The following is a 20,296-nucleotide window of genomic DNA, read 5'->3' on the forward strand; positions in this document are numbered from 1 at the left end:
CTGGTTTCTCACTGCCCTTCGCCACATTATACGCTTTCTCGTTTGCTTTTATGCTATCCCTGACTTCCTTAGTCAGCCATGGTTGCTTCACTGTAAATCTCTGCTCTTGAAATGAATGCTAAAATTGCATTTGCCTTCCTAACTGCCAATTTTTTTAAAAATTGACTCTCATGAGGTGAATGTCTCTGGCTAGGCCAGCATTTATTGCCCAGAGGACAGTTAAGGGTCTGCCATATTGCCATGGGTCTGGAGTCACATGTACACCAGACGAGGTAAGCCTAACATATTTCTTTCCCTACATGGCATTAATAAACCAGATGGGTTTTTAAAAATAAACACAAAAACAACAATGGCTTCACGGTCATCATTAGACTCTTGCCTCGAATTCTTTATTGGGTTCAAATTCTACCATCAGCCATGGTGGGATTTGAACCCAGATGCTCAAAACATTAGCTGAGTTTCTGGATTAATAGTCTAGTGATAACACCACTACGTCCTTGCCTTCCCCAAGAGGGTATTGAACTAGGACTCCTATCCTAAACATCTTTTTAATTTGTATTATCAAAGTCTTCTCCCATTTAGAAATAGTCTGCACCTCTATTCTTCCAGCCAAAGTGCATAACATCACACTTGTCGCCGTTGTTTTCCATCTGCCGTTTCTTTGCCCACTCATTATGGAAAATGAACTCATATTTTAAGGCTTGGACATTTTCCTTACCATTTGGCTTTCTTCTTTTGTTGTTTTATTTTGATTTCTGCTGTTGTAACCAATGTGGCGCCAGAGAATAGTGACCTTGTACTATTTGCACTGTATTAATGTACTCCTATATTTCAGTACACATGGCAATAAAATCTAATTCTACTTTCATGTCATTCATGTGGGTTTGGATTGTGAAACAGATTCGGGTATCAAGAGAAAATTTAGAACAAAAGGAAATAATCTAGTCCTTCACGTGTGCAGTGGTGTAGTCCAAGCAGAACAGAAATCATTTCAGGTATCACTGTTTGTACACCCACCTTGAAATCACTGCACAAAGGTATGTGCTGATCACAGTCTGTCATGGTATGCTTTTTGACTGCTGGAAAGAGGTAGTGGGGCTAAGAACGGAGCTCCAATCCTATTCCAGTGCAGTATCTACATTCAAAGACGTCCGGAGAGATTTCTGAATAGGAATGTAGATATAAAATCCCAAGTAATCTCCCTCTCTTCTCAGGTTGACTTTAGTTAACCCATTTCAGATCTTTAGAGATCAAGTGCATACCGATGTATCAGAGCTGATGGCCTAGTTACATTATTGCTAGGTTATTAATCAGAAAGCCAATGACATTATAGGAACACAGGTTCAAATTCCACCATGGAAGATGATTGAATTTGAATTCAATTAAAAAATACATGAGTTAAGCATCAAATGATGACAATGAGACCATTTTCTGGGTAAAAAAAAAAATCTGGTTCACTGATGTCCTTTAGGGAAGGAAGCTGCTGCCCTTCCATGTGACATCTGGCCAACATATGACTCCAGATCCACAGCAATGTGGTTGGCTCTCAAATGCCCTCTGGGTTAGGAAAGACCAATAAATAGCCAGCGATACTCACATCCCATGAACGATTTTTTTAAAAGGCATATTTCACAGAATTTATCACCCCTCACTTAATGCAAATTTGAAATTGAATAACAAGATTGTCAATGATCTCTCCACAAGAGTATAAACAACTGCCGCTCACTGTAATTATTCACACATAACTTTTATCTTTTGATTTACATAAAATAGAGCTGTAGAAATAAATTAACTGAAGCCAAATTGATTGACTAAAATATGCTTCAATGCAAAATTTCCAGCTTACTTCAACTATCCAAAACCTCAGCCAGAAAGCAAGCATACCTGGACTCTGAATTTCCATTGAGTGCCGACTGGAACACCAGGAATAGGCCCATAGTGGTTAGAAGGAACAATTGTACATTCTTTAGTGCGGCCTACACAGGCCATTCCCTGAAATAAACCATATTAATTAGTTACATTAAAAGGCTATAAACACACAGCAAGGCACTGGTTGCATATTTAGTGTTGGGTGTACATGAAGGTGAAACACAACTGAAAATCAAGGTAATAATCATAACTATGTGTATCACTATTATAGGTATTAATGCTGCTCATACTTTTAAGTTTTACTATAGAGGCTAAACTGAAGCATTGTCGACTTCAGGTATTTTAAGGTTAAGTGATCACTTAAAATCATTCGATCCTGCAGAAATTCACAGTTTCAGAAATGAAAAATGATTATGTGTTATTCAAAGTAAATTCTTTCCTTTTCCTTCATTCCTGCCTTCATTAAAACTTCAACCTCCGTTTGAAATATAGTTGCTTCAAACTTTGGCACTATCGCACTTCACTTTAAATTTTACTCACCTTGCCCCAGTCTCTCTGGCAGGCAGTGTTAGCAGAAGCCATCTTAGCCTTCTTTTTGCTCTCTTTCAACTTCTCACCAGCTAACACAACTTCATTAGCATCATTCTTGCATAGAGGGCAATACCTGTGATCAGACGTACATCATGAATTGCCAACAAGGTTAGTTACTATCTGCTCCACAAACGTGGCAAAAAAGACAATTAGCTTTCAACAGGTTAAAATCCTCAACATCAGTAGGAAGTGTGTATATGCATTCGTTGAACGCAATCATTTTTTTTTTGATTGACATGTTCCATTGCCTGGGGAATTTCCATAGATCAGTAGGCTATATCAAAGGAAAAGAAACAGCCAAAGATGTGGGTTTTAAGAGGGTTTCTTTTAAAATTCACATGATGAGCACATCACTGACTAGGCCAGCATTGATTGCCCATCCAAGAGGGTAGTTAAGAGACAACCACACAACAGTGGGTCTAGAGTCACACATAGACCAGGCAAGGGTGGCAGTTTCCTTCTCTAAAGGACATTAGTGAACCAGACGGGTTTTTCAGACAGTTGACAATAGATCCATAGTCATCATTAGACACTTAACTCCAGATTTTTCATTAAATTCAAATTCCACCATCTGACATGGGATTTGAGCCTGGATCCCCAGATCATTATCCAAGTCTCTGGATTAACAGTCCAGCAATAATACCGCTAGGCCAATGTCAAAGGAAGAAAGATGTTGAGAGATGTTCCTAGAACATTGGGTTGAGGTAGCTTAAGATACAGGCACTAATATTGTAGCAATAAAAATTGGGAGCAGCTAGAATTAAGACAAGCACAGATATTTAAGGACTGGGATGGCTGGACGGCATTACAAAGATGGGGTGGTAAGGTTAAGGTCATGAAGAGAATTAAAAACAAGGAAGAGAACTTTAAAGTTGATACGGTGCTTGATATGGAGCAGAAGGGTGATAGCTTGAACAAAACCTAAGTAGTGAGTAGCAGAGTTTAAAAGTAAGATTGAACATGGGGACCAAACAGCATTGTAGCGCAATAATCAAGTGTGGAGGTGAGAAGAGAGTTGGTCTCAACAGTAAAGGAGCAAGAATGGCAGATTTAAATGAGTGATCAAAAACACCTGAAGGGAGAGAACCACTAATAATATCTGGACCTGGAAGGGGAGTTGGTGGTTAGCAGTGGTGAGTTTGATGGTGTAGGTGATGGGTCTCTTAGGCAAGGTAGGCACGCGATTTTATGAGAACAGATAGAAAGTAAACTAGAGAAAGCTGTGGTTTCTAAGCTGGGACAAGGAAGCCTTAAGGAAAGTTTGGCCAGAACAGCATATGGGAGGGTAGGACAAGACATGGAAGGGGTGACTGATCAACGGTCTTGATCATGGTGACACAAGCTCCTAATGCTGACAATGAGAAAAATGTCTACAAGTGTGTACTCTCAGGAGAACTGATAATGGAACTTTTGTAATGTATAAATTGGCATCAAATTTGTTTACATAACTGTGACTACACCCTACGAAGCATTTTAGCTCTAGTCTAAAATCTTATGTGGTTGAGCATAGATAAATGCAGCTCTTCAGTTATAGCAGAAATATTATTTAAGGAGTTCGGTCAAAGCTGCTTCTCAATTGCCATTCCCACAGGTAGGAAACTGTTCTCAAAGACAAGATAGTTTGATAATCATGTTCAGACATAAATCAGGCACACATCTCCAACTGCAAGCAAAAGATCCAGGCTAATAAAAAAATTATCAGCATGCCCCCTCCCCCACATATTTTCACTCAGTTGTGAGCTACCTGAGGAACTAACAATGCAAGGAGCATTAAAGCTTATTCAACACACTAGAAAAGGTTCAGACTTTACTCATGTTCTTTTCTTTCCTCAACCAAAGCAAAACTAATGCAAGAGCTGAGGCAGACATACCAGTCTTCAACTTCTGGAATACTAGCGAGAGGAGGATTGAGGCAGTAGGTATGATAGGCCATATCACACTCATCACACAACAGTTGCTTCTCTGGGTCACTCTTCCCACCACATATGTGACAGGCACATTGCTTGCAGTCCTTGTTAGGGTTATCTTTGCAATGCTTACACTCAGGTCCATTTTGCCCTACAGGGAAAAAAAGTACAAAAACACAAAAGAAGTGTAATCTAACATGCAGTAATGGGATTCTGTACACCTCTAAGTTACTTAGGAAGGAAAGTCGGCAAAGTACAATAGGCATCCATTAAACGTTCCATCTGCTTGACCTTCCGGAGTGTCCTCAACTATAAAATAATAATAATAATAATAGAGTTCAAGAGCTAACTGCACTCCGTTAAGAGGTATAAAAGCCGACCTACACTTGGTACTGTACAGGGATAGGCAATTCACTATGCACAATAGTACACATTGACCAGTATCCTACTAAAAGAATTCAGAATCATCGAATTCCAACAGTTACAGATAGATGTCATTCAGCCCATCGGCTCTGCACCAACTTTCTGAAGACTGTTCCACTGAGAACCACCCCACCAATCATCATAACTCCATATTTAGTATGGTCAATCCACATGGCGTGCACATTCTTAGACTATGGGAAGAAACCAGAGCACCCAGTGGAAACGCACATTGTATGTTTTCCTCATGCCCAACTCCATAAAGGCAGTCAGCTCAGTTCAGAAAGCTCATTTATTACATGGCCACTTGGAGTAACAAGGAAAGGTGGTCTCAGTACAGAAAGCAAGCCTAATATTCACTAAAAAAAAGTAAATTGAACAAAATAAGTTATAGTTTCAATCAAAGGACCCACTTACATGCTGAAGATTTAATACATCCCATCAGCTATATCAATTAGAGGCGGGGCAATCCTCATAGAGATGTACATCATGGAAGCAGACTCTTCAGCCCAACTCATCCATGCTGACCAGATATCCTAATTTAATCTATTCCCATTTGCCAGCATTTCGTCCATATCCCTCTAAACCCTTCCTATACCTGTACCCATCCAGATGCGTTCAGGACAGGAAATGCAGAACTCAAATTCAAATCCCACCATGGTAAAATGTGAAAAGGAATTTTTAAAAGTAGCAATTTAGGTCAGAACCACACACACCACACAAAAATAAATTTAGGTTTTCACAGAAATCGAGCTGTTTCACGTTCATGAACTTGTCATCCCTATTCAATCTGGAATTTGCAGTTTGACTGTATTAACTGTCAACTACTATTAACTGAGAGTAATTTCAATAGCATGAGAGTAAATTTTCAAACAGAAAATGCAGACGTATAGATACTATACATTAAAAAGATGATTTCTCCAAACAGGAAATGTGAAACTTTTGTCCTTTTTTTAAAAAAGTGACATTGATCTCCAACAGCTCAACATGATTCATTTGTGCTTTTTCTTAGATCCAAGTTTTTACTTAATAAAAAAAATCAACAAACCTTCTCCTATATAAACTATGATACCAAATCCAAATTAAGATATGTGAGAAGAATACCCATCCTTCTACTCAGTCCAAGAACAAGTATATGACGTATCAACAATCCCAGCAAACTTACTTTTCACAGGACTTTCAGATCCATTGATTCCATTACTTCCTGGTTCCTCAATCTTGTAGACTTCATCCACCAGTGAGATCCTACAATCATTCAAAGAATCACCAGCATCCCTATGTCAAAAATCAAAAATGGTTACGTACATGAAACAGCAAAAGACAATACCAACAACTTTTATTCCTGATTTACAGCTTTCGCAGTTCTTTCGGTTTTTATATTGCAAAAGACAATACGTCTGGCTACTACATGCTAACAGCTGGATTCCAGCATACATCCATTGGATACATCAATGGGAGAAATAAAAGTCTGACATTACAACGGAACTGTTTTTCTGCAAACATTGTAGCAAATTGTAAGTATTCTAGTCAACATTTATAAATGTTTAATGATGCTCCTCATGGCACATGAGAATGGTCAGTGGTTTATAAAAAAGGGTATGCTGTGTCTGTTGTGGTATACACAAAATGGGTTACAGATTTACAAGTATGTACCACGTAACGGAACATATTGCAGGATTTAACGCTCAAACAAAACAGCCCAACATAGATGGCAATCCCAATTCGTCTTTCATGAAGACCATCCAATAATTCACTGACTACCCTAGGAACTGTTATTTTGTCTGCTTTGTGAAACCGATGAACATGAGTTTTAAAATATTTTCACAATAGACTATTCCAAAAGAGAAAGTGTTGAATGAACATGAGCAAAGGCATGGAGTTTGAAAAGTAAAGGCAAAAGTTTTGAACTTCACAATATTTGTGTGTAATATATTTGTTAAAGCCTCCAACACTTTTAAATACACACCAGGAAATTGTTCAGATCAGACTAAGTCAGACAATCCACCCCATTTTAAAAAGCCAAATAATTGATAATTCATCAGCAGCTTAATACAAATACTGCTGAAACAAAGGTCCAAAATTTACAATAAAATATTCAGATCCTTACCCCAGAAGAATTTTTGCATAGATCTCTTTTGTAGTCCTGGTTTCCCTCTTCCGCAGAATTTCTGCATCATACCAGTATCCTCGCTCTTTAGGTTCATCTGGGTTGTAGTTCACCATCACCACATGTCCAACATGAAGCTGGTGCCACTGCAAGACCACCCTCGCTCGCGGTCGAATATCTTTCGATCGCAACTGCACAATTCCATTTTCTGGATAACTTCACAGATTCAAACAAATAAGTTTAGCTTCTCAATTTTTATTTTATATTGTTATATATAACTACATAGAGTATAGCAAAAATATTAATGACATTTGGTTCAACCTTAACTCTTGAAGATAATGCTCAACGTTTAAGACAAAAATAAGATTGGTATTATCATAGACGAACAAACGAGGTCTCATTTAATGCAGTCAGTGGGGATTTCACCTGTTAGCTGGGGAGCAGAAAGAGCCTTGCGCCAGTTCCTTCAGAGAAGGCCCAACATCAGTAATTGCACCCAGGCTTTCAGTGGTCAGCAGTGAGCTTTCTGAAGATTAAGGGTGATATGGGAGTGAAAAATCTATCCCCTAAAACTGCCAGCCAAAGGGCAGTAGCTCTCTGTTGCAGGGAGCACCACTAGGAGAAGTCGCATCTGCCATCAATAAACGCAACTACAGGCAAGCAATGGCAGGACTTTTTAAATTTGTATTTTTCAGGGGTAGTCAGAAAGAAAAGTGTCAGATAACTGTCACCAGTCTAGTTCTGCCACTTGCCAAGCCATTCCAATTAAGCACAGATGCTGCTAGTGGCAGTGGCACAAGGGCAGCACCGTGGTTAGCAGTGCTGCCTCAGTATGAGGGATCCAGATTAGATTCCAGCCTCTGGTGACGATCCATGTGGAGTTTGCATATTGTCACCGTGTCTGTCTGGGTTTCCTTCCACAGTCAAAAGGTGTGCAGATTAGGCGGATAACGTAGTAAACGTGGGGTTACGGGCTAAGGGAAGGGAAGCAGGTCTTTGGGGGGGGGGGGGGGTTGCTCTTCAGAGGGTTGGTGCAGGCTAAATAGAGTGAATGGTCTCTGTCTGTATTGTAGGAATTCTATGAACGAGGGACACAGATCCGTTTCCAGCAGCCATCAAACAGCTCTGACAGTTTGCTTTTCAAGCTTTCCAAATGACAATTAACCTGTCTGCTATTGGCTTAAAGCCAACTGTGGAGATATTAATTGCCTGATTAAGGTCCTCAAGCATCAGCAGGGAGCAAAGTGTGTCCAGGAGCCATCTTGTCACAGATTAATGTAGAGCAGAAACTGAAACGTACTGGCATCCCTACCCAACATCCATTGCCCAATTAATTATCTCCTACCTCCAAACCCACCTCAGCCCCAAAGTCCAACCATGCTACTATGTCCATTATTTTTAATAGCTCACGTCAAATCTAATTTATAAATTCACCAGATAGGAAATACAAATCAGTCAGAAAAGTAGGTGGAGAAATTGGAGAGTGCTGTCCTACTTCCAGCACTTACGAAAAAAGGCAATAGCGGAAATGAAAATAGTGTTCCCTTTATTTAGTCATTTTAACGTACTCTTCATATTTAATGTGATAAATCACATCTTCAGCAGCAATCTTTGATTCTGTAGCTTTGCTTGAATGTGCAGACTCTTCATTACTGGTTTTAGTTGCACTCTCATCCTGTGTCACATTAACGACAACAGCTTCAAACCAAGCACCCATATGCATGTCTCGAGCATCAATCAATTCATTTATCTAAAAAAAAACACAAATTCAAACTCTCAAATTGCTCTGCAGTCACATATTACTAGGCTTCCCTGTAAGAAGAAATTACTTAGCCCACTTGAAAACACAGACCTTTCAAGGCAATAATATAAAGCAAAATGACACATTTGCCGTTACTAAAATCACCCAACATAGTTACACTGCCAAATCTTCCATTTAAACCATGCAGTCTCCATATTTAATACAAGAACAGGCAATTTCCAAATTAGTGCTGTCTGGTGTTATATAGGCTTCTGCATTATCACCAATTCTGCCTGCTACTAAGCATTTCCATAAACCAATCAGAAAAATGTTCTACAGCATTATATTTCTGCAGGAGATGTCACAATCTGTGAATCGCAACTTTTCCAACCCAGTAATATTCAAAGTACAGGCATGCTTCAGAGCTGAAGGCTAGAAGAATAACTTAAATATATGATACCACAACACAGTTGCTGTACAGTCATATTTATGACTAATGTGGAACTCTGAGTCTAAACAGCAAACTGCCCTACATTCTGGATCGCACCTTCACCACTCAGTAGAACTAAAAACTCGCTAAATCAATGTTTTCCTGGCATTCATCAATGCTTTTTCCTCCAGCATCTACATGCTAACATCTCCAAGTGTGTGAAGAAGTTATCGAATTCTGTTCAGTTGATTATGGTAAGACCCACATTATTGAGTTCTGTCAGAACCATGTAACTCCAGATCTTATTGCATTGGTCTAAAAGTAAACAAAAGACTTGAATATCAGACGTGAGGTTTGGGCAGGTTGAGGCAAAATTTGACCAAAGTGGCACTATGATATCCAGACACAGGTGGGCGAGAGGTATGTGGTTTCCCTCTTTATATTTCTTTAAAGTGTGCAATCAGAAAATGGAAATATTCAACAATCTGGCAACATTTGTAGTGAGAAAAACGGTATTATTATTATCGCTCTGGGATTTTTCACGAGGGTAGAGGAAGCTGTTATCCGAGGGCCAATCATCTCAGACAGTTTCTGAAGGCAGTGTGCTGCTCGGATCAGTATCTTTCACGATGACTTTCCTCCAATATAAAACTAGAACTGTTCTCTGATTGCAGTGTTTAGTTGAATTCACAAACAACTTGTTCCTGAATATGTAATAAGTCAAAACCCAGGCAAACATTGGTGAGCATATTATAAATGCCATTTGATAGCATCAATGACATCATCACAACTACGATAATGAGGGAGTAAATCTGATGGAGCTGTAACTGACCAGATTTGATTTGCACTGGTTATATTTAAAGAGGTTTCCACTGTCAGGCAGATGTCACTGTTGCAGTTGAACAGAACAGCTTGACTACAGGTGAGGCTAATTCTGAAAACAGTTCTTCAGCACATTCACTGGCATTTTAATGTATCTCTGTATTGATCTCTAAAATATTAAAGACAATACTCTTGTATATTAAAGAATCGACATGGCAAGTTCAAGATTCCCATGCAAACTGGTAATGTTATTTCTGCAATTATGATAGTTTGAGATGCATCTTAAAATTGAAAACTCTGATTATTTAATGACACACAGTTACTTAGAACTGTACGTTGATAAGACAGACTCTTTGCTTACCTTATATAAGCCAAACCCTGGGTCAATGAGATCCGACTGAGTGGACGTTCCTGCCTGACCATCCAAGTCCATAGCAGCTTCACCACTATTAGAGTTTTTATCTGATTCACTTTGGGCAGAACCACATCCAGAGTCTGTGTCAGAGAGCTCTGCATCTTTTTCCTTTCTCATGTTGCCTTTCGATACAACTTGATCAACCTGACGAATTAGCAGCTGGATGATGTCATTAAGTCCCACGTTATAGTCAAAAAGTGAATGGGCATCCTCCATCTAAACAGGCAAAAGAAACAAAGTTCAACATCTGCTAAGAAATTTTCCGAATTAAGGCTCTCCAATCTTTTTTCATATGTAAAAGCTACATCACGTGGAAATTTTCTAAGTTCAAACGCATTAAAAACAGAAGCAGTAAAGAGAAAAGATTTAATTTTCTTAATTATCAAAAGAAGTATTACAGTATTTTAGTAGAAAAGGCATTTACCACATGAAAATAACTTGCATTTAGGAAAGCTCTCAGACAACAGACTGCAAAAGAATTTACAGAATAATTGTCATTGCATAATCTCTGGGCCGTTAACAATAATTGCCTTTAAGATCCTAGGCTAGGGAGAAAAATATTTACTATAGCTGTGACGCGCAATCTGGCCTCATGGAACCATGAACCTACAGGGAGCTGACAGTTTACCAAGGCAAGATAGTTGGGGGAAACAAACTGGAAAATAAGCCTCCTGTCCCAATGAAATCAAGAAATTAAATCCAAACTAGCAAGTTTAATAGCTGGTGCAAAGAACAGTAAGAGAGTTAATGCAACACTTGGCCTTGCCAACCAAGTTTCCCCAAAGTAAACTAGCCCCTTTGCCTGCATTTGGCCCATATCCTCCTCAACCTTTCCTATTCATGGCACTGTCCAAAGGTCTTTTAAATGTCGTAATTGTACTCGCCTCTACTATTTCCTCTGGCAGTTCATTCCATATACAAAGCACCTCTGTGCAAAAGAAGTTGCACCTCAGGTCTCTTTTAAATCTCTTCCCATGAGTCACAACCACAGACTATGCTGCTGTCACACTAACTCATCATCGATACTTCAATGATTTTGTTCATGATGTCAGTCGGGTTTCGAGTATCATTACTTTCCTGATTGAAGCCATGTTACTGGAGGACAAACTGTAACCTCACATAAACACAGGAGACGCTGGAGAAACTCAGCAGTTCTGGCAGTACCTGTGGCAATTTATGTCCATTAAGAATCTTCTTCAGAACTGGACCATAACCCCACAACTGGATTTTAATGAGGTTTTTTTTCCTCATCATGGTGAAAGAACAACCTGAAATTACAACTCTCATTTCTTCACATATGTTATCTGACCTGCTGGGTACTTCCTGCATTTTCTTTTTATTTCAGACTTTCAACTTCTTTGGCACTTTGCTTTTGTTTTATTTAGGTGTTTATTCTTGCATTTAAATACATTTCCAAGATATGAAAGGAAACACAGTTTCTTTGGGAACAATGAAAAGAGTACAGAAAACAGCATGGTGGGACAGTGTTAGAGTGGTAATATTACTAGATAAGATAACAGCTAATGACTCTGGAGGCACAGGATAACATTTCACTATGTTAATTAATAAACCTGATGCGGAGATGCCAGTGCTGGACTGGGATGGACAAAATCAAAAATCACACAACACCAGGTTATAGTCCAACTGGTTCATTTGAAAACAAACCTTTCAAAGCTCAACCCCTTCCTCAGACACTACACCGATAATGCACACAGATAAATTATGTTGATCAATACGAGTCTTTTAAGAGGGCAGCTTAGACGCAATGGGCTAAAAGGTCAACTTTGGTGTTGTATGGTTCTATAATCTAGTCTTTACTTTAAACATTAATGTTTTTAATGACGGAGTGTGTATATACTTAAAAGTTGTTTATCCCTCCCGTTTTCTGTTTCTGATAAAAGATCAGCCTGAAGCACTAACTGAGATCCTCTTTCCAGGCACGGTACCTGCTCTGCAGAGTATTGCCTGTACTTTCTGTTTTACCACCAGATTTCCAACATCTGCTGCATTTTGATTTTGTACCTTTTAAAATTGCAGAGGAATACAGCACACCAGACCATTTAGCCCATCACGAGCTCTCATTACTGAATCACAAGGTTCTGGGATTGGATCCCATTCCAGGGCTCAAGGACAAAACAAGACTGACTTGACAGTGCAGCATTCTCAGAAGTGCCGTACTTCAGATGAAGTGAAGTCTCCGCTGCCCTTTCAGTGGACATAAAAGACCTTATGCCACTATTTTGATGAACAGTGGTATGCATCTGGCATAATGGCCAATATTTATCTTTCAATCAACATTAAAAAACAGATTATGTGGGTATTATTACGATTTGTGGGATCTTGCTATGTGTATATATGATGCTGCATCTCCTTAAATTGACATAGTGACTACATCTCAAAAAATTGTGTGTTGCTGGCTGCAAAGTAGTTTAAGATGTCCAATGGGCATGAAAAGCATTATATAAATGCAATCTTCCTTTTCTATTTGTTCAATTCTCTTTTGAAAATTGTTTTATATCTGGTTTTGCTACCGTTTCAGGCAACTGATGCCAGCTCACAACTCAATATCCACTGTGCTTAAACTAAAAGGTTTCCTCCTGTTGTCTCGTTTAGACAATCATCCTAAATACACATTCTCTGCTTATCTATTTTTCTGCCATTCAAAACAGTTTTATCTTTATTAATTCAAAGCCATGATTTTGAACACTGTAAAATCTCCTTGGCTGTATGGAGAAAAAATTCCTGCCTCTTTACTGAACTCATACTTCCATTCTCTGCAGCATATTGAGCAATATTTCATGCATACCATTTGATACTGTCATCCAAAGTATTTTAGCTCTTGCCTAGTTACTCACCTGGCATTCCAACAACACCTTTGCAATCTGTTCAGCTCTGTAGTGGAGGTTTTATAGTTGAAGGACCTCCTGGTTGCTAATGACTGCTCCACATCCTCTATAAGTGGCCATAGTTTTAGGGTAAGAGGTAGCAGAGTTAAGATAAAGACATGGGCAAGTTATTTCTCTCAGAGGTGAGTGAATCTCTGGCAGTCATTACCCCAGAGTACAATGGATGCTGGGACATCGAGTGAATTTGAGATGGGTATAATTTTTTAATTAGTAACAGGCTGAAGCATTACAGAAAGTGGGCAGGAATGTGGAGTTGAAGCAGAGATGAGATCAGCCATGATCATGCCAAATGGCAGAGCAGGCTTAAGAGTCTGAATTGCCTATTCCTGTTTCTAGTTCTTCTCTTCTTAAATGATGCTTTCAGTCTCCTTCTGCACCACATATAATCTTGGGCTGTCCCAAAGGAGGACACAGGACATCTGAACTACAGTCACTGCTGCAATGGAGGGCACAAGGCAGCCAATTTTTGCACAGCAAGATCTTACAAACTGCAGTGTGATGGTGGCCAGACATTCTAGTCAGCTAATTTAAAAATCTAATCTTTAAAATCATGTGCAGGATACTACATATTCAAAAGAGACAGGACTATCATGCTCTGATATGGCTTACCAATCAGAGTCTTCGGAATAATTGAGAAAGAAAAGCATATCTCCATACCTGATCATTACAGCCAAAAGAAAATGAATATATATACGTATGTTATTTAAATATACTAACTATCCTACGACTGCAGTCATTATTGATTAAAAAGCAAATTCCACTATTGTAGGAATGAAGTTTAATTTTGTGACAGCATCATCCTGTGGCAAGGATCTAACTTTTCACCATTATGGTTTCTCTTCGCTCTGGAATATGAAACATTAAACGAATTGGTGGCACAGGCGCAATTATTTAATTCTTCTTAATATCTATATTCTGCCAACGAAAGAAACTTTTTCTTTTTCGGAATGGCAACCGGTGACGAGCGGTGTCCCGCAGGGTTCAGTGTTGGGGCCACAGCTGTTCACCTTATATATTAATGATCTGGATGAAGGGACTGGGGGCATTCTGGCGAAGTTTGCCGATGATACGAAGATAGGTGGACAGGCAGGTAGTACTGAGGAGGTGGGAAAGCTGCAGAAAGATTTAGACAGTTTAGGAGAGTGGTCCAGGAAATGGCTGATGAAATTCAATGTGAGTAAATGTGAAGTTTTGCACTTTGGAAAAAAGAATACAGGCATGGACTATTTTCCAAACAGTAAGAAAATTCGCAAATCAGAAGTGCAAAGGGATCTAGGAGTGTTGGTCCAGGATTCTCTAAAGGTTAACTTGCAGGTAGAGTCCTTAATTAAGAAAGCGAATGTAATGTAGTCGTTTATCTCAAGAGGGTTGGAACATAAAAGCAGCGATGTGCTTCTGAGGCTTTATAAGGCTCTAGTTAGGCCCCATTTAGAGGGGAGATCTAATAGAAACTTACAAGATAATGTATGATTTAGAAGGGGTGGACACTAGGACGTTAGGCGGGGAGACTAGGACCCGTGGGCACTGCCTTAAAATTAGAGAGGGTAAATTTAAAACTGAAATGAGATGACATTTCTGCAGCCAGAGTGTGGTGGGCTTGTGGAATTCATTGCCGCAGAGTGCAGTGGAGGCTGGGACGTTGGATGCCTTCAAGGCAGAGATCGACAAATTCTTGATCTCAAAAGGATTCAAGGGCTGTGGGGAGAGTGCAGGGAAGTGGTGTTGAAATGCCCATCAGCCATGATTTAAATGGCGGAGTGGACTTGTTGGGCCGAATGGCCTTACTTCCACTCCTATGTCTTATGGTCTTATTCAAGAGACATGGTAGCTAAACCATTCCCAAATTTTCACCAATTCCTGTGAATTACAAATAGAAGCTGCAAGCGAGCACAGATCATCTATTCACCACACTTCTGTTCTCTCATGGGAGATAAAAGCACAAATGCTGCACTAAAGCAGTACCCAAGAATTCGTGACACTCTTAATCCAATATTTTGATACATGACTCTTCAAGTATGATTGGAAGTAATGCCGCCAAGCTGCTGTTCAAGTTTTCTTTACATACCTTATCATAATTAGGTTGCTTTAATATGCCCAATTGAACTATCACTTGCTAGACAATGTTGAACAGAAATTGGAGAAGCAATAGCCATTTAAAGATTTTGAGAAGATTTGTGGCTAAGGTCATGGATGAGGTTGCAGACTAGCTCGCCGAGCCTGTGTGACTGATTGCAGATTTTTCGTTACCCTAATAGGTAGCATTGTCAGTGCGTCTCCAGTGAAGCGTTGGTGTTCTGTCCTTCTTGTTATTTATATGCCTCGGTTTGCTGGGGTGGTTGGTATTACTTCCGGTTCTGGTTTTCAGTGGTTTGTATATCGGGTCCAGTTCAATTGTGTTTGTTGATGGAGTTCCAGCTGGAAAGACAGGCCTCCAGGAATTCCCTGGAATGTCTCTTTTTGGCTTGTGTTTTTATGGATGTGTTGTCCTAGTTAAAAGGAGGACACAAATTCAACTGGGACAACACGTCCATAACAGCATAAGCCAAAAAAAGAGACATGCTAGGGAATTACTGGAGGCTTGGCACTCCATTGGAACTCTGTCAACAAACACAAATGAACTGGACCCGATATACAAACCACTGAAAAACAAAGAAAAGGTGGACGCTGGGACATTGTTTCCATTAGGCAGAGAGACTAGGACCCGTTGGCACAGCTGTAGAATTAGAGGGGATAAATTTAAAGTGGAAATGAGGAGACATTTCTTCAGCCAGAGTGGTGGGCCTGTGGAACTCATTCCCACAGAGTGCAGAGGAGGCCGGAACGTTGAATGTCTTCAAGGCAGAGATCAATAAATTCTTGATCTCACAAGGAATCAAGGGCTACGGGGAGAATGCAGTGAAGTGGAGTTGAAATGCCCAACAGCCATGATTTAAATGGCAGAGTGGTCTTGATGGGCCAAATGGCCTTACTTCCACTCCTATGTCTTATGGCAAGTCACTACTTACCAGTTTGTTGAAACGGATACTGAACTTTGAAATTGGTCTTAAAACCGGAAGTAATGCCAACCAACCCAGTAAACTGAGGCATCTAAAGTAACAAGCAGGGCAGATCATCAACGCTTCACCAGAAGCGCACTGACGATGTTACCTATCAAGGTGACAAAACAACTGCAATCAAACACATCAGCTTGGCGAGCAAGTCTGCAACCACAAGCAATAGCAGTATGGGTAGCTGAATTGTTTTCATGAGTGGGAAAAGTCAAAAACACATGCAAACACCCTGCGATCTTTCACTACAACTTCAAATAGTTTAAAAAGATGCAAAATTAAAACTTAAATCTTGAAACTATGTCAAATTAAATATCTACCAGTTTTCGAATACTATCTACAATCTACAAATGAATTAGCAAGTCACTACTTACCAGTTTGTTGAAACGGATACTGAACTTTGAAATTGTCACAACACATTGATGTAAGTAAAACGGAGAGCAAGGATTTAGGTGCTATGTCAAGTCAACATGAGATTGTAGTAGCAAATCATGCACAAGAATGCATTAGCAACAACTACTCATGTCAATTTAGCTGTTCTAAATATCTACCCATTTTAAATTTTAAAATTTTAAAGTTAAATTTGGAACACTGGTTCATACATATCTATGAGGACTAAAACAATAGCAATGATTCGAGCTGGAGAATGCTCTTAGAATTAGGTTTATCATTGTTAGAAAACACAACAATCAAAATGTTCAGTCACGTGAGCAGACGTAGCCCATTCTACTGCAGCTGAGCACATAGACCTGGCCAACAATAAATATGGCAAGCCTTGGCCTACTTTCAGATTGAAAGGTTCATCTCTTTCATTTCTCATAAAGCTGCAAGAACTACCGTTCCCATTACTTGAAACCATCCACACTCGACGAGTATAAACTTAAAAAGATGAAAATATCTCACTGAAGTCCATTTAAGGGAATATTATTAGCTTTATCAGTTGTAAATATCTCGGTCAATTACCAATGTCTACAAGATAATAAAATGTGAGGCTGGATGAACACAGCAGGCCCAGCAGCATCTCAGGAGCACAAAAGCTGACGTTTCGGGCCTAGACCCTTCATCAGAGAGGGGGAATGGGGTGAGGGTTCTGGAATAAATAGGGAGAGAGGGGGAAGCGGACCGAAGATGGAGAGAAAAGAAGATAGGTGGGGAGGAAAGTATAGGTGGGGAGGTAGGGAGGGGATAGGTCAGTCCAGGGAAGACGGACAGGTCAAGGAGGTGGAATGAGGTTAGTAGGTAGGAGATGAAGGTGCGGCTTGTGGTGGGAGGAAGGGATGGATGAGAGGAAGAACAGGTTAGGGAGGCAGAGACTGGTTGGACTGGTTTTGGGATGCAGTGGGTGGAGGGGAAGAGCTGGGCTGGTTGTGTGGTGCAGTGGGGGGAGGGGACGAACTGGGCTGGTTTAGGGATGCGGTGGGGGAAGGGGAGATTTTGAAGCTGGTGAAGTCCACATTGATAACATTGGGCTGCAGGGTTCCCAAGCGGAATATGAGTTGCCGTTCCTGCAACCTTCGGGTGGCATCATTGTGGCACTGCAGAAGGCCCATGATGGACATGTCATCTAAAGAATGGGAGGGGGAGTGGAAATGGTTTGCAACTGGGAGGTGCAGTTGTTTATTGCAAACCGAGCGGAGGTGTTCTGCAAAGCGGTCTAGGCCCGAAACGTCAGCTTTTGTGCTCCTGAGATGCTGCTGGGCCTGCTGTGTTCATCCAGCCTCACATTTTATTATCTTGGATTCTCCAGCATCTGCAGTTCCCATTATTACCAATGTCTACAAGTTGTTTTCAGTGGCTTGGCTGAATTTGGTGCCATTGGATAATCTCTACGGCTGACATGAGAAATCAAAAACATCAATTGTGTAATGGGTTTTTTTTCATGCTGTAAACAAGACTAAAGGAATTGTTTCATTGTGTAGCTGATTGTGCTACACTTGAAAGAAAATCTGGCAAACATACCAGGTTGTTCCAAAGAGTTTTAAAACTAGATTTAAGTGTAGTCATTATTGTAAAGTAGTAAATGTGGCAATCAACTTGTATGAAGCAAAATCTTAAAGGGATGAAATTTATTTCTCAATTCTAACATACCTCGCTTGATGAATACTTTAAAAAAAGCCGTTTGGAAGCATCCGGCTAGGATCAAAGGAGCAAGTTGTATGTGCATTTATTAAATGTAGAAATACACAGGCAATAATCTGCGATCCACTATCACGAAAAAACAACCGTTCATGAAGGCGAACGTGAGATATTGAACTAGGTGGCGCACAAAGATTCTTTCTACAGTTAAAAGCTTGGAGCAGTAAAATAAACTGTCACTAGTTTGCCCTACTGCAATATATATTAACGGCTCATTTTCTTCGTGGGTTCATCAATTGCGGTAATGGTGAGAATGTTGTCTGTAGCAGAATTATTCTGAAGAATTAGCCTCTAGTTCAATATGATCCTGTACCTAACTAAGAAGTTGCCAAAGACTGGCGCCAACTAACACTTTAAATTTTCCTCAGAGATAATGGGAACTGCAGATGCTGGAGAATCCGAGATAACAAAGTGTGAAGCTGGATGAACACAGGTCAAGCAGCATCTTGGAAGCACAAAAGCTGACGTTTCGGGTCTAGACCCTTCATCAGAAAAGCCTTTAATTTTCCTGGTACCCGAGTATTTGAATGAAAATTGTTGATGACTATTTCAAACATGATAAAAATATGAAGATGAAAACTTCAGCAAAATGTACAATTGTTCAGAAGAGTACACATTCCTTCCTTCCTTCCCTCCACCCACCCCACTCCTGAATACGTTGTAGTGAAATGTTATTCCGGTGGATTATTGAGAATAAATCGACAAACGGGTCGACGGACATTTAGCGCCTTTTTAAGTACCCAACACCTCCCCGCGCAACTAAACGCGAGGGGGAGGAGGGATAGGCTAGACAAACTGTGACGGATCGGTGAACTAGCCAATCGGATACAGGGGAGCAAGAGACAAGCCCAATAGTAATGCCACCGTCAGCAAGCTGGGTTGTGGTGTAAACAGCCCGCCTCTGGATGCAGTTGGAAAGCCATGAAGTGTTTAAACCATTTAAAAGTAGATTTAACACAGAATTATAATGTCAAGGAGCGGATAGTCAGCACACAAAGGGTAGCCCTCTTTTAGATCTATTCGGGGACGGACGTCGTTTTGACAGAGTGCTAGCCCCAGAGAAGCCCCGCTCAGTCAATTATTGCTTAACGGAGGCGAATCCTCTTCTCCCGCGCGTAGGGGTAGATATTTTAACCCTCCAGTGCCAGTTGCCGAATAGTAGTTTATGTGGACGGCCGTTTATTCCCTATTGGGTTGTCCCATTCAAACTGGGCGCCCTCCTGTTAACTTTCTACTTACAACCCTCTGGTGTAGAATACCTGCTTTCCCCGATAGAACAGCCGTTGCCGATCCGCCTCCACACCAAATGCTTCCCGGATCTTTTCCCTCAGCTCCTGCACTGGGGTTAGTTTGGAGAGTCCGTCAATGTGCCGCGTCTCCCTGCCGTCCATAGTTCGCACCTGGATCCACATCTTCAATCTCAATGACTTTAACAAAAGCGAATAATGATAATCACTTCGGACGTGCTAATGTTTGTTTTTCCCCCAATCTCCTTCTTAGTGACGGGGGGGTGGGAAGCTTTCCCGCGAATTTAATTTTTTTTAATCTTTCCCCCCTCCTTGAATCCAACGGATCTGCTCCGCGCGCGCAGCGTCCGATTCAAACCAACGTTCTCCCGCCTATTGCAGCGCGCGCACTGCAGCCCCGCTCCGATTGGACGACGACCTCTAGCGTCCCCTCCGTACACACCAAAGATGTCTCCGCGCCCGGCCGATGACTTCACTGCGTTGGACGGCCGTCGCTCTTGCCCCGCCCTCTGAGGGGCAACTCGGCGGCGCGAAGCAAATCACGCGAGGTCATGAGGACCGCCAAGGGTTGACTACCTGAGGAGAAGTGCTCAGCTGCCTTAGAGAGCGAGATTTAACTGATCGATCTAGGCCGAAAGATAATGAAGGAAGGGCAAAA

General features: G+C 40.6%; 1 protein-coding gene across 1 annotated transcript in view; it reads right to left on the reverse strand.

Annotated features, from left to right (window-relative positions):
* uhrf1 (ubiquitin-like with PHD and ring finger domains 1) overlaps positions 1–20,001 on the reverse strand; it is a 35,694-nt gene extending 15,693 nt beyond the window's left edge. The window contains exons 1-8 of the mRNA XM_048559825.2: positions 19,651–20,001; positions 10,249–10,518; positions 8,463–8,644; positions 6,895–7,110; positions 5,953–6,062; positions 4,332–4,518; positions 2,410–2,533; positions 1,885–1,992 (exon numbers count right to left, since the gene is read on the reverse strand). Coding sequence (XP_048415782.1) covers positions 1,885–1,992; positions 2,410–2,533; positions 4,332–4,518; positions 5,953–6,062; positions 6,895–7,110; positions 8,463–8,644; positions 10,249–10,518; positions 19,651–19,803 — 1,350 coding nt within the window. The 5' untranslated portion in view covers positions 19,804–20,001. The remainder of the gene's footprint in view (positions 1–1,884; positions 1,993–2,409; positions 2,534–4,331; positions 4,519–5,952; positions 6,063–6,894; positions 7,111–8,462; positions 8,645–10,248; positions 10,519–19,650) is intronic.
* Positions 20,002–20,296: the final 295 nt, after the last annotated feature.

This window comes from Stegostoma tigrinum, chromosome 30, assembly GCF_030684315.1.
Source record: "Stegostoma tigrinum isolate sSteTig4 chromosome 30, sSteTig4.hap1, whole genome shotgun sequence".
Taxonomy (NCBI): Eukaryota; Metazoa; Chordata; class Chondrichthyes; order Orectolobiformes; family Stegostomatidae; genus Stegostoma; species Stegostoma tigrinum.